The 13,024-nt window shown below is 35.5% G+C and overlaps 1 protein-coding gene across 1 annotated transcript in view; it reads right to left on the bottom strand.

Annotated features, from left to right (window-relative positions):
• The window catches only part of LAMA2 (laminin subunit alpha 2), a 588,895-nt gene that overhangs the window by 66,325 nt on the left and 509,546 nt on the right, over window positions 1-13,024 (bottom strand). The window contains exons 42-44 of the mRNA XM_071218658.1: window positions 10,876-10,992; window positions 9,076-9,258; window positions 4,172-4,326 (exon numbers count right to left, since the gene is read on the bottom strand). Of these exons, the coding sequence (XP_071074759.1) occupies window positions 4,172-4,326; window positions 9,076-9,258; window positions 10,876-10,992 (455 nt within the window). The remainder of the gene's footprint in view (window positions 1-4,171; window positions 4,327-9,075; window positions 9,259-10,875; window positions 10,993-13,024) is intronic.

The raw sequence follows: 13,024 nt of genomic DNA, 5'->3' as shown, positions 1-13,024 counted from the left end.
TAATAGTGGGAAGGTAGGAGGAATGCCGTCCTCAGAAGCTGTCTTTAATGTCCAGGGAAGTGGGAAGGAGAACGTGAGCATTTAGGAATTTTGAACAAGTGAAACAAAACCTCCATCTGAGAAGACCCTCACTTTGGCCAAATGTAACATTGGAGGCAGGCCTAAACATCACTGACTTTGATAAAAGGGTCAGAGAATAAAAAAATCACAATGTTTAGAATTTATGGGTGGGACTGAGTAACCAACCAGGCTATTCCTGGCAGTATATCATTACAATTTCCTTGTGGGGCTGGATTATTTGAAAAGTGACTATGTGTGCACTTTGTTTTATCTTTACTTTGTAAATGCTTCATAGGCTTGGCTATGTTTAATCATAAATAAGCCATTTTTGTTTAAAGAACTACGATTAAAAAATACTCTTCAGTTACAGTTCAGACAACGGGTGAAACGTGATGTGTTCACAAGATGAGTTTCCACTGGATAAAGTACACCTGCTAGAAATGATAGGGAAGCGCATGCCTGGTGTATTGAAAAGGTGTTGCCAAAGCATAGAAAACAGAGCAGCAATACTAAAACCTCACTGAACCGATGAAATTTCATCTCTGAATTGAAAGGCTGAGTAGCCATTTTAAACAAAGAGTACCTAACATCGCTAGGAGTTACGATTAATCTACTCTGTTGCCTAATTTACATATCTAAAAATATGGTTCTCGGAACAAAATGATGTTGTTATACCCAATATACCAGCAATTAATCTTGTAAAGTAACCTATTGCTCAGCTCTTACTCATATAGAAAACCCTCTGGAGTTTTTGTTTTCTAATTTATCATTTTGAATATATTCTTGGTGCCTGAAAAATTCAGACAGGCCAAACTGTTGGCAACAAGTCCATAACTACTAACTTCTCCTTTTAAACATTTTGTGTTTTGATTTCCAATTATAGATGTTTGTCTTAACCAACTTAAAACAGGTAAACTACAGTACAGTATTTATAAACTTCTCAAGAAGAGATCCCTGAGATTGACCTAATTTTGTAAGAAGGAAGAAATTTCTGAAACATAAAAATCATCTTGAAATCTGTGCTTCTATCAATTATGGTTATTTCTTTTTTTTTTTAAGATTTATTTTTATTTATTTAATTTCCCTCCCCTCCCCTGGTTGTCTGTTTTCTGTGTCTTTTTGCTGCATCTTGTTTCTTTGTCCGCCTCTGTTGTCATCAGCGGCACGGGAAGTGTGGGCGACGCCATTCCTCGGCAGGCTGCTCCCTCCTTCGCGCTGGGCGGCTCTCCTTATGGGTGCACTCCTTGAGCGTGGGGCTCCCCTACGCGGGGGACACCCCTGTGTAGCACAGGCACTCCTTGCGCGCATCAGAACTGCGCATGGGCCAGCTCCACACGGGTCAAGGAGGCTCGGGGCTTGAACCACGGACCTCCCATGTGGTAGACGGACGCCCTAACCACTGGGCCAAAGTCCGTTTCCCGGATTATGGTTATTTCTAACGTGAATCCTGAGTAAGACTTCTAAACAAAAATCACTAAGCTTTAGGTATCCCTAAGGCATTTCTCATATAACATTATTTACCAGTTAATCATCATGAACTCAATTAAACATTATTGAGTATGCCATTATTACATCTATTGGATTTTCACTGCATTTTCCATCCAGTAACTAGGTCATTCATTTAAAAAGATTATTAACTACTCAATAATAGAGTCAACAAGCCAAAAGAAAGCCACTTTGAAATAAATGTCCTCAATTTCTTGGTCATATCCAGTATGTGTTAAGGCCACATGTAGACACTCGTGCCAGGTTACAAGCTCCATTTATAAAACAGGCAGATGCAATCTTCAGTTAGGACAAAACTCATTTGAAATAAATTTGGCTGCTTTCTTATAAAAGATAAGGTATATTTTTCTAACTTTCATTTCCAAAAGTGATGGAAAATTTCCTTGATAGGTAGGGATAACAGTTTATTACCACTAGCATGATTTTTATACCTTTCTTTCACTTTGTATTTTGAGACAGGTTGTCTATAGTTATGTCAGAATTTTATCTTTTTTTTTTTGGGAGGGAAACACTCAAAATTGATGACTACCTGGGCATATTTTTAGAATTCTGAACAATGAAGAAATAAGAAAAATATCCAGATGATGATGGCTGAGCCAGATAATGTAGCTAAATGTGTGATTCACAAAAGAATATTTACTATTATTGCTTTTTCAAGATTAACATTGCAAAATAGAGGAGTGATATATGAGTCTCTTCCTTTCTCTTGCCATTGCCACAGCTAGAGTTGGGTCTTTTATTAAATTTGCTTCCTTCTTTCTAGTTTCTCTCATCAGTCCCACAAACCACTTCCAGATTTGCATTCAAAGAGCACAACTCTGATTTTAATATTTTTCATGCTCAAAAGTTTTAAGCAAATCTTCCTGAATGAGGCTTATCCCAGGTACAGTTGCTACTAAGTGAAACTGCCTTTCATGACCTGACAAGACCTGACCCATTAACCTTTCCAGTTTAAGGTTCCCTTTACCAATTACTCTTAGCAAATGAGCTGCTCTTTCATGAACTGGCCCTGAAACTTCATCTGCTCTTCCAGCCTTGGCACAAGACTTTCCCCCGTAGAATGATCTCCTTTGTCAGCCTCCCTTTCCATCTCCATCACTATCCCTCAGGCTCATATCTTTCCCTTCAAGGAATCTGGCCCCTACCAGAGGTGAGCTTTCCTTTCTCAAGTTCTATAATACTTTTGATTGCTCATCGAATGTAGCACAATGCTCTGCGTTATCCAGGAATTATTTATGTACATGCCTTACTTCTTCTAATTGTAAACTTTGAGTGGAAGGACTGTCTCATTCATCCTGGCATGCCTTGTGCCAAGTAGTGCTAAATGTAGGAGATGACTTTTCTGCATTGGTTTAATCTTAACTAAAACCCTAAACCTTGGAGTATCATCTGGTTTCTTTTTACCTTGTGTCTCATATAGATAATGATCACTTGCTGTCATAATGGGTGTCATATTGCCCCACAGTGTTTGTCTTCTCAGACTCTATTGCTACTCTGTCACTCTGATCTTCTGTAACATCAGAGTCATTAACATTTTGTCATTTTCTAAGTATTTCTTCAGCTGATCATGAATTTTTTTTCAAGATTCACCTTGAACTTATTGCCTTGGTCTCCTTTTGAGTATTAGATATGTTTAAGGGCGGAAAAGGATATAATGTCATTTGGGCATCATGTTCTGGGCTACCAATAAAAAATATAAATCGATGGGTTAACAGAAATAGGCATTTCTGGTATTTGAGCCTCAAGGTGGTTAGACTAATGGAATTTCTGAGATGGGACACTTAAGTTTCCAAAAGGTTTGAGTTTAAACCTGACAGCATGAAAACCCCAGCATAAAAGACTTAGTTAAAATATGTATAGACTTGCAGTATATGATATTATCAAACTGGTGTTATTATCTGTTCCTATTTCTGAAGTCATCATAGGATGACTCTACTTGGTGAGATAAAGTTTCACATTGGCACGTAGGACCTCTGACCTGATTCATCTAGAAAGTTCTGCTTGTATCCTAATAGTTTTCTAACTGGATTAATATGGAGCAAAATTTTGAGACAAATGAGACATTCCATGTTTACTTTACAATAAAAGTTATATTAATTATTCATAACCACAAAACTTTTATTTGTTGCATATACTCAGACAAAATATTTATATGTGATATATATATATAAATCAATGGTTCCTCTTAGCTATTACTCCATATTATCTTGTTCATTTATTCCCTTATTCCCTGTTAAAAGCTACTTGCTGACCTTGTTTGTTTCCATCAAGAGAAAAGGACTCTTACCTGTGCCTTTTTAGTATATAATAGTAAGTTTTAAAGACTTCTACTGTTTTGTATTACTGTACTTAAAACAAAAAATACAAGAATTCCCATTTTAAAAACAATAAGTGATGATTATTTTTCCCATGAAAAGTCTGTTGAAATTTGTGAAACAAAACAAAACACCTAACTTTCCTCCCACACCCAAAATTATTTCAAGTTTTTCTTTTAAGAAAAGAGCCAGGAATCAATCAACAGGGAACACTAGGGGAAGTCATTCCCACTGGTACTAATAATAACAGTTAGCATCAGTAACTAACACTGAAGATAAAAAGAGCTTACAGAATTGGCTTGTTTCCGGGCCTGGTTTATCAATTCTTTTATCTCAGAGATGTTTTTCTTCAGGTTATCCTCAAGTTCCCTGATGGGTCTGAGTTTATCCATCAGCCGATCAGCTTCTTGTTCTAGATTTTTCACAGTGGTACCTGCATCTGCAACTGCACAGAACAAAGTGAACAGGCACACAGAGGAGAAATGACAGTAGCAGTACGCTTTCCTAAAACAATTGCAACAGTTTCATCTTATCCACATGACAAAGCAAGGCTATGACTGTTGAAGCAACGTAGGGTCTATACAGCAGATGAGGATTTGACTCAAGCAGGCCAGAGGAAGAGATGTTAGAGAAAAAGGGCCAACATAGGCTTTGTGGCTAAGGTGAAAATTAGCACTGAAGGTAGAGAATATGATGAACTTAATTCAATGCTTAATTTTTCTAGCTTCAGCCAGAAAGCTGAATTTTTTTTTTTTTTTTTTTTGGAATAGACTTCAGTCATGGAATTCAGGGATTAGAAATACCTTTAAAATGTCACCTACTCTGTCTAAGCTCTAACTAAATTTAAAACAAGAGTCTCATACAAAATTGGATTACTTCCTTCCCCTTATTGTCTTTGCACATAGTCAAGAGAGGAGCTATCAAAATGTCTTTTGGAAAATATTTCAGTGCTGAGCACCTCTTAGACTGAAGGTCTATGTCATACTTGAAATCTTTCCTGCTGCAGTTCAGTTTCATTTGGAAGGTGTAGCAGTTTGATATGGGTCCATGAATTCCAAAAATAGATATTGGATTATGTTTGTAAATTGGTCTCTACCTGGGAGTGATTAAATTATTATTAGGGTTTTGATTGGGCCATGTCAGCAGGGTGTTGAGTCCCTGCCCCTTGGTGGGTGGGGACTCACAGATAAAAGACATGGCAAAGGACAGAGTTGGAGTTTTGATGCTGGGGCTTTGAGTTGGACCCTGGGAAGTAAGCACACAGAGGAGCAGAGCAGCCGAGCCCAGAGAGAATCGAGCCCTGGGTACAAAGACAGAGCCAGTAGCCTGATAGTCTAGAGAGCTGACCTTGTGGAGAAAACAGAGGAGTTGAGCCCACAGGGAAACCAAGCCCTGGCAAGAAAGGAATCCAAGAAAACTGAACTTTTGGCAGACATCAGCAGCCATGTTGCCCCACACGTGGCAACAGACTTTGGTGAGGGAAGTAACTGTAATCTTCTAACCCAAATAAATACCCTTGATAAAAGTCAACAGATTTCTGGTATTTTGCATCAACACCCCTTTGGCTGATTAATACAGAAGGATGGTTGATTATCCATTTCTAAGTAGTAGGTAGAACCATGTGAAACTGCTGTTTTTGGATGTTAAAAAACAAAACAAAACATAAATATTGGCTAATTCAAAAGGTTCATCCCTAAATACTTATCACTGATTCATAAACTTTCAATGTATAATTTTCATAGGAGGGTACATGACACTTGGAAAACCAATTATTTTATCTCTAGGATGTTGGCAGTCTTATCCAAACTATGTCATTTATTATCTGATCGAACATGCATTCTTCTGCCTCCTGTCATTGTGATTCTGGTGAAAAAGTGTCACTATTTAAGGTCCAAGGCTACATGTCCTGCGAGACTTATGAATACCTGCTCTCCGGCTGACTGCCAATAACTAATCCTCAGGAATGAGTCAAATGTGCCCCAAAGGAAGAAAATTATTACTATTTTTAAAATAGTTTTGGAAGTAAATACTTTGAACTCATGCTTATAAATGAGTTATATTATTAGTGTTATTTAAAAAGAAAATAGGTTTATTATAAACTCTGTAATTAATAGAGATGCTTATCAAGAACTGAGTATGTACTTTCCACCTGGAAGGTAGATTATGAGAGTCAGAGCTCTTAGAAAACTGTATAGATATTAAACATAAGCACAATTATCATTTTGTTTTGCATACTTTTAATAAATTATTTATCCATTTTCTCCCATTCTTTAACTCTCCAATAGCTAATACTCTACAAATTATTCTAAAATGAGGAAATGGTTTAGATTTCTTTTAAAGTCCAAAAAAAAACTTTGTTTTCAAATACTTCAAAATGGAACTGTCATTTGTCTTTTTCTTTACCTTTTGGAACAGTTTAAGTCATATGGAAATTATCTTCTTGAAGGATTGAAAATGAAATCATCTGTGATGTTGTCTGATGCTTTCTTATAGGGTAGTTTTTGAAAACTTTCTCACTTTTTCCCATAATTATTTAACTGCACAGATTTTTCCACTTCTGGAAATCAATTTTGATAATTTAATATTTTCATCAAAAATTATCCACATATTTCCAGCTTTAATATTTATTAGCACAGTTTTCCCAAGTAGTCCCATATAGTATGTTAAATTTCCTCTACCTAGCTACAGCATGTTTTGAACTTTGTTTATTTGTACTTTATTTTTCTTAAGAAAATTAATAAATCCTGCCAATGGATTTATTATTTTTTATTTATATTAATTATTATTTCATTATTTTTGTAGTCACAGAGATTCACCTGTTTTTGTCATGAAGGATATTATTTTCTGGCTTCTAATTTATTAATGTTTTTTTCCATCTTCTTTCTTTTATTTTTTCTAACATTGATTTGATTGCCTAAATTGTTGATTTCAGTGCTTGCTTAGTAATGTAATTGCTCTCATTTTCATCTGAGCATAGATTTGGCCCTATTCTTCAGATTGTTGTGTGATGGATTTCATTATTATATAATTTTAGCTATTTTACTATTTTATGTTTGGCTTTCAATTTAAACTATGAAAGATAACATATTTTATATCTCACTGATTGCATATTTGTTAAAATCTGGGTTTATAAGGTGTTTATCCAAATATAATTCTCTAGAAGTTGAGTCTAATTACTTATAAGAATGCAGGAAAAGTGAACTGGAGGGAGGGGGACATCAATAAAATAGACCCAATCTTTTTTAATCCTACCGCAAAGAAGTTATTTGAATTGTAATGACTGAATTTGTATTATCAGAAGCGTAACAATTTAGCTCAACCCACAGAGGAATTCAATTTTCCACTTTTATGCGGATGTCACACTGATGTTTCATTAATTTTCATAACAAAATAGAAATTTTTAAATCAATTACCTTTATATACTACCTTTGTTGTATATATATGCATTATATATATAAAGCATATATATGCTTTAATACTGTGACATTGGAAAGAATAGCGATACAATGTTTAAAGCAATATCAAAACACAGTAACATGCACATGCAGCTTTTACAATAGGCAACCAAACATAAAAGTTACTAAAAAGTATAAAAATAAGCATCTACTTACTGATTTCTGCAGGTAATTTCACATGTAAAACAAAAAAAAATTAGAAAACTTATGAGGAGATACTTTTCATAAATATTATAAACTAATGACTATCAAAAAATGATATTTCCCACAACATGTAATAATTACAATCCCACCCGAGTTTAAGACAAATGTTATCAAATAAAAATGCACAGATATATGGCATATAAAAAGCTACTGTTCATATTAAAAGAAGTTTTATTATGATGCTCTAAGAAAGAAAACAGACCTAGTTTAATTAATATTTACAGAAAATTAAGTGCTCCTTGTGATAGAGGATGGGATAAAAAAAAGTTAGAAATAAATGTGATGTAAAGGCCAATATCAATTGAAAATCAACCTGAAATTGAATGAAATGATATCTTAAATTATAAAATAAGTAAAACAGACAGTGATATTTACTTAGAAACTTATTTTCATTCATTTTGAGGGGAAATATTGTGATTTGGCAGGCATCAGAACCAGTTATTCAGACAGGAATAGGGAAGGTATATCTAGACTTACACGAGAAAAATAAAACTGTACAACTCCTTCTAGGCCTTTGAAGAAATGGCATGTAGTTCTGAAATGCAGGTATTTGTGTCTGCACTGTTCCTTTCCTTGCTCATGAAGGAGTCATGCTAATAGTATTTATTGTTTCAGAGCATCCTCAGCATTTATTTTGAGTCTAGGCTGAAATCAGTCTCCAACGCCAGTTAGACAGCATCTGAATTAGACAGCTTATAAGGTTAATACTAGTGATGTTTTCTTTTGCACTCTACAAATATTCTGATACTCAAGATCGTGTTGATATATGAAAAGGTCTAGTCCCTCAAGAGGGAAGAGTGTGAAAAACAAAACACCTCCTTTGTTAACTCATATACCAAAATAGGGGTTTATCATTGAATAGAATGGAAAAATAACATTAAAAATCCTAATGGCCACTGACTGTTACTTACCTCATAATTTGAATTATCATTTTATTAAATTCTCCCACATTTTGCCTGAGCTTATTTTCAATAAATCTTTATTAAGTCATTATAAGTTGATGCAATATTTAAATGATTGGAGAAATATTATTTATAAACTAAATAAATGCTTTATTTTTACTTCCTGGAAATGTTAACTAATAGGAATCTAAATAATAAATATCAAGATTTCAAGTTTAGTGCATTTCACTTCACATTGGTACCATTTTAATACCCTGTTCTAACAGACCAGCTAATGAGTGTTCTCCTTAATCTCTATGTTCCATGAAACGTCACTAACTCTGAGGATGTGATTTCCAAAAGCCTATCTGTATATTCAATTTTACTAAAGAATTAAAACGTATTTGGCATCCCTCTCCTAATATCTTCATTTCCTCTCAAGCAGACAAAATTTAGGTGAATGCCAGCACCAGCACAGAGCCAGGAGACTTGGATTCTCATTCTGGATCTTCAGGACACTCAATTTTTGAGCCTGATCTACTAATGCGGAGGGCACACTACTCCACTGCAAGTCTTTTCTAGCCCTCATATTTATGGGTTTAGGACCCTTTTGTAGAGTCCTAAGTGACATAATGAAAATGAAAGAGAGCTTACTGTTCCTGGAGGGGTCTTTCACCACAGCATTTGTCCTGGCAACGCTGTCTGCTAGTTGATGGTAATTTTTCTTCAGGCCATCCAGGTTCTGGTGGAGATCCTTAATTTGTGCCAGCACATCTTTTGCTGTGTCGTTGGCTTGTCTTGCTTTGTCCTTAACGGCTTGCAGTTTAGCAGCTGTATCTGTCAGCAGAAGAGGGTATGAGGGCCCAAACAAAGAGTCTGGCTTCATCCACACTTGCTCAAGCCAGGCTTTGGCTGCCTGGCCCGAGGGATACATTTACAACGAGAAAAGGCCGAACGTTGTCTTGTCCAGTTGTAGAAAATGAAGCAAATTTTTAGCTAACTTAAGTTTTCTCGGAACGTCTGCTATGAACACCTGACTAGCTCCTAATATACCAATGCGATTATTCTAAATGCTCATTGTATGAGCATATACTGTAATTTGCCATTGAGCATATTAAAGAGAGAAATTTATCCACATGAGCCATAGAGCATCATCAAAACTAGGCTTAGAATTTCATTGGATTTTCCAGAGGAAAATACAATGCATGCACTTCAAATTTAAGATAAGCTTATTTTGGGTATGCTAGACCATATGTTTGAGTATTTATATTATATATGTTTTCAGTGAATAGAGCACTGGAGATTTTCTATTTATTTCTTCTCTTACTATTGAACAGATGACATGAAAATGAGTTACTTGGGTTTTTTAATGTTAAAAAAATAAAAACCATTTAGATCTTAGAATTTCCTGTGTTGTATAGTTGCATGCATTTATCTCCTTGATCAAAATCTGTACAAATAAGGAACCTCTCTTGCTTCCTAGTGTGTGTGTGGCTTAGTGGCTAAGACCACAGACTCTCAAGTCAAACTGCAGGATTCAAAGCTCATATATATATACACTTTTAACAATGACTTCGAGCTTTATTGATTTACAGGGCATCATTAGGTTTACATTATTTCTTGCATTCTGAGAGCAAATTCTGGCTGAACAATTAGGCCAATTGTTCAGAAGAAAGACTGACTTGAAGAATGTTTTAACTTCTGTCCTTCAAGTTCTAAAGCAAGCTTTATCTGTTTCTCCCCTGTAAAACTGGAATAATAATGCTAACCACCTAGCAGGAATAGTATGAGGAATAAATACAGTGAACATCAACATATTGAGTAGGCATTCAATACATGGTAATACCTCTTGTTACTATCCTATCATGCCAATAAAAATAAACAATGGTATCCCTAAAAGAATATGAGCTTCAAGGATATAATATCAAACAATACCATCAAGAAAACCTGATCAGTAAAAATAATATCACAGAGACAAGGTTCAACCATTAAAGTTTTTGAAAGTTAGAATATTTAAAGAATTGAACTTTGCCAAGAGAAATTGTTGAAAGGAAGTTGGCTCTCACTATTTCTATGGGTAATGTAATAAAGTGGGACTTTGTGGTAGTACAGCAACATCTTAGCGAATAGTATCCATGTGATTTCATTCTTTCCCACTAATACAAGAATTCCTGGGTTGAAACAGAAGAGAACAATATAATGGTAATATGGCTTTACCTTCCTTTTTGAAACATGTTCCTGTGGATGCCACATCAGGTAACAAAGGATAAGAGAAATCACAATATAAAAGTGTGGTTTAGTTGATTTGTTTCTCATTCTAACAAAGAAGAAGTCAGCAAGAAAAAACTACCACCCAATTTCCCAACAGGACAAGTGTAATGTTGGTAAATACAATAAAAGTTACAGCATTCTTCAGACATTCAAGTCAGGGATTGCAATATCCTAAAATCTTACCATTTGGAATGGCTGATAACTTTCCCAAAGTGTCATTCAAAGCTTTCAGGAGATCTCCATTTCTAATATTGGCATTTTCTAACCTAGTCTTCAAGCCATTCAGACGACCATCATTTTCTGCAAACAAGGCAAAAAAGCATAAAACAATATATTAAAATTTAATAATCTCTGAGTTCACATCTGGATATCAGTTCCAGGTTATTTTTTATAAGATATTAATATAAAGCAAGGAAATTGATTGAATTCATTCAATTCGTTGGCAGTTATGTGTTTATACAATCACTTGACAGTTCAGCATGTTCAACAGTTATGTCTTCTTCTTGGTATGGGATCTTTATCTGACTGAATTTGAGAGCAAATTAACCAAAAAGTGCCCAACAACAGGGGACTGTTGATATCAATATGGACATATCCATCCAATGGATATGTGCAGTCTTTAGAAAAAGAATTAGATCAGGAGGTACTGATATGAAATGATCCTTAACACCTATCCATGAAAACAAACAAGGTATACCATATATATTCTGACATATATACAAAAATTTGGTAGGGAGGGCTGGGGCAGTGGGCAGATAACATAATAAGAAGCCAAAAATCTTTCATAGTCTTTATAAGGGATAAGATCTAGGAATGAGTGAGAGGCAGCATGTAGAAGCTTTTCATTTTACATCTTGGTGTATTGGTCAAGAGATTTGCTTGGTGCACACATTACTGTTCTTTTCTTTAAAACAGTTAAAAATAAGCTTAAGTCACCAGAACTGGAAAAGACTGATATTTGCCATCACTTTCCTGGTACCCAGAGTGGGAAAACCAAGAGGGAACGTCTCTCACAGAAGAGAGCCAGAACAGTCTTGTGTGGCTTGCCCACCTACCCCTTCCTTGGACAGGTGGGAGAGCAGTGGGCTTGGCAGAGCAGTTGTGCCAGAGCTGGCAGCTGGAAAACACCCCTTGCCTTTATTGGCTCTTATCTGGGAAGAAAAGAAATAAGGAATAGGGAAGGAAGATAGGCAGAGGATTCGTAACTAGAAGTCTTCTGAATGTGACTAAGAGCACCATGGTAATTAAAGATGCACTCCATTTCATATAAAGGGCATCAGAAGCAGACCACAAATGGGGGAGAGTATGGGCCATGATGTGGACCATTGACCATGAGGTGCAGAGATGCCCAAAGATGTACTTACCAAATGCAATGGATGTGTCATGATGATGGGAATGAGTGTTGCTGGGGGTGGTGGGGTTGAATGGGACGAATGTAATATTATTACAAAGTCAATAAAAAAAAAAAGTTTGAGAGGAAAAAAAAAAAAAAAAAAGAAGCAGACCACAGTAACAGGAGTAACCCATGCTCATCATTTTGTCTAAGGGGTTGCTTTTAATTGCTAAGCCAAAGACCTGATGTCAGTGAAAACCAGGGTAAAATACTCCAGCATAGCATGACTTTCAAACATCATTTCAGTCACTGACACATTATTTTCAATTCTAGTCCTTCGAAACACACTTTCCAAGTAATCAGGTTTTCTTCTCTGTCAATCACAACTCATCCTTCTTTTAAGACTTCCATTATTTTTCAGTTTGCACTAAAATAACATTTTTGGATAGTTTCCCCGAAGTGCACTTCCTGAACTAAGGCTAGTCAGAAGAGGACTGTGAGATCTATACGAATCCCTTGATAACAGTTGCGGCTGCTTTCTTTGATAATCACTTGGAAGTCTTTATCAATTAGGGAAATTGAAATATATACATTTCATTTCTTATCTTCCTGATTGGATTTGATGCTTTAAATAATGAAGCATTTAAAATGTTCTGGGAAGGAAGATATTCATGTACAGTGAAAAATCATTAGTTTCAAGGGCATCACTGGGTTTATTCTATCTTCTGCATTCTGAGAGCATATCCTGGTTGAACAATTAGGCCAATTATTCAGAAGAAAAACTGACCTGAAGGACACTTTCACTTTTGTCCCTCAAGGCCTAAAGCAGTAATTTTGATCCTCTTCATTCTGTACTAGAAAATCAAAATGTGTATATTCTTACCCTATTCTAATTACTACATTTCAGCTACATGACTCTGGTTCTTTCTTAATTTATCCTTCCTTATACTGTGATCATGTTTTCTAAAGTAGTTTCTGGAATTTTTCAAACTGGGTATA

Source organism: Dasypus novemcinctus, chromosome 11, assembly GCF_030445035.2.
Source record: "Dasypus novemcinctus isolate mDasNov1 chromosome 11, mDasNov1.1.hap2, whole genome shotgun sequence".
NCBI lineage: Eukaryota > Metazoa > Chordata > Mammalia > Cingulata > Dasypodidae > Dasypus > Dasypus novemcinctus.
This window is presented reverse-complemented; position numbering and strand designations above follow the sequence as displayed.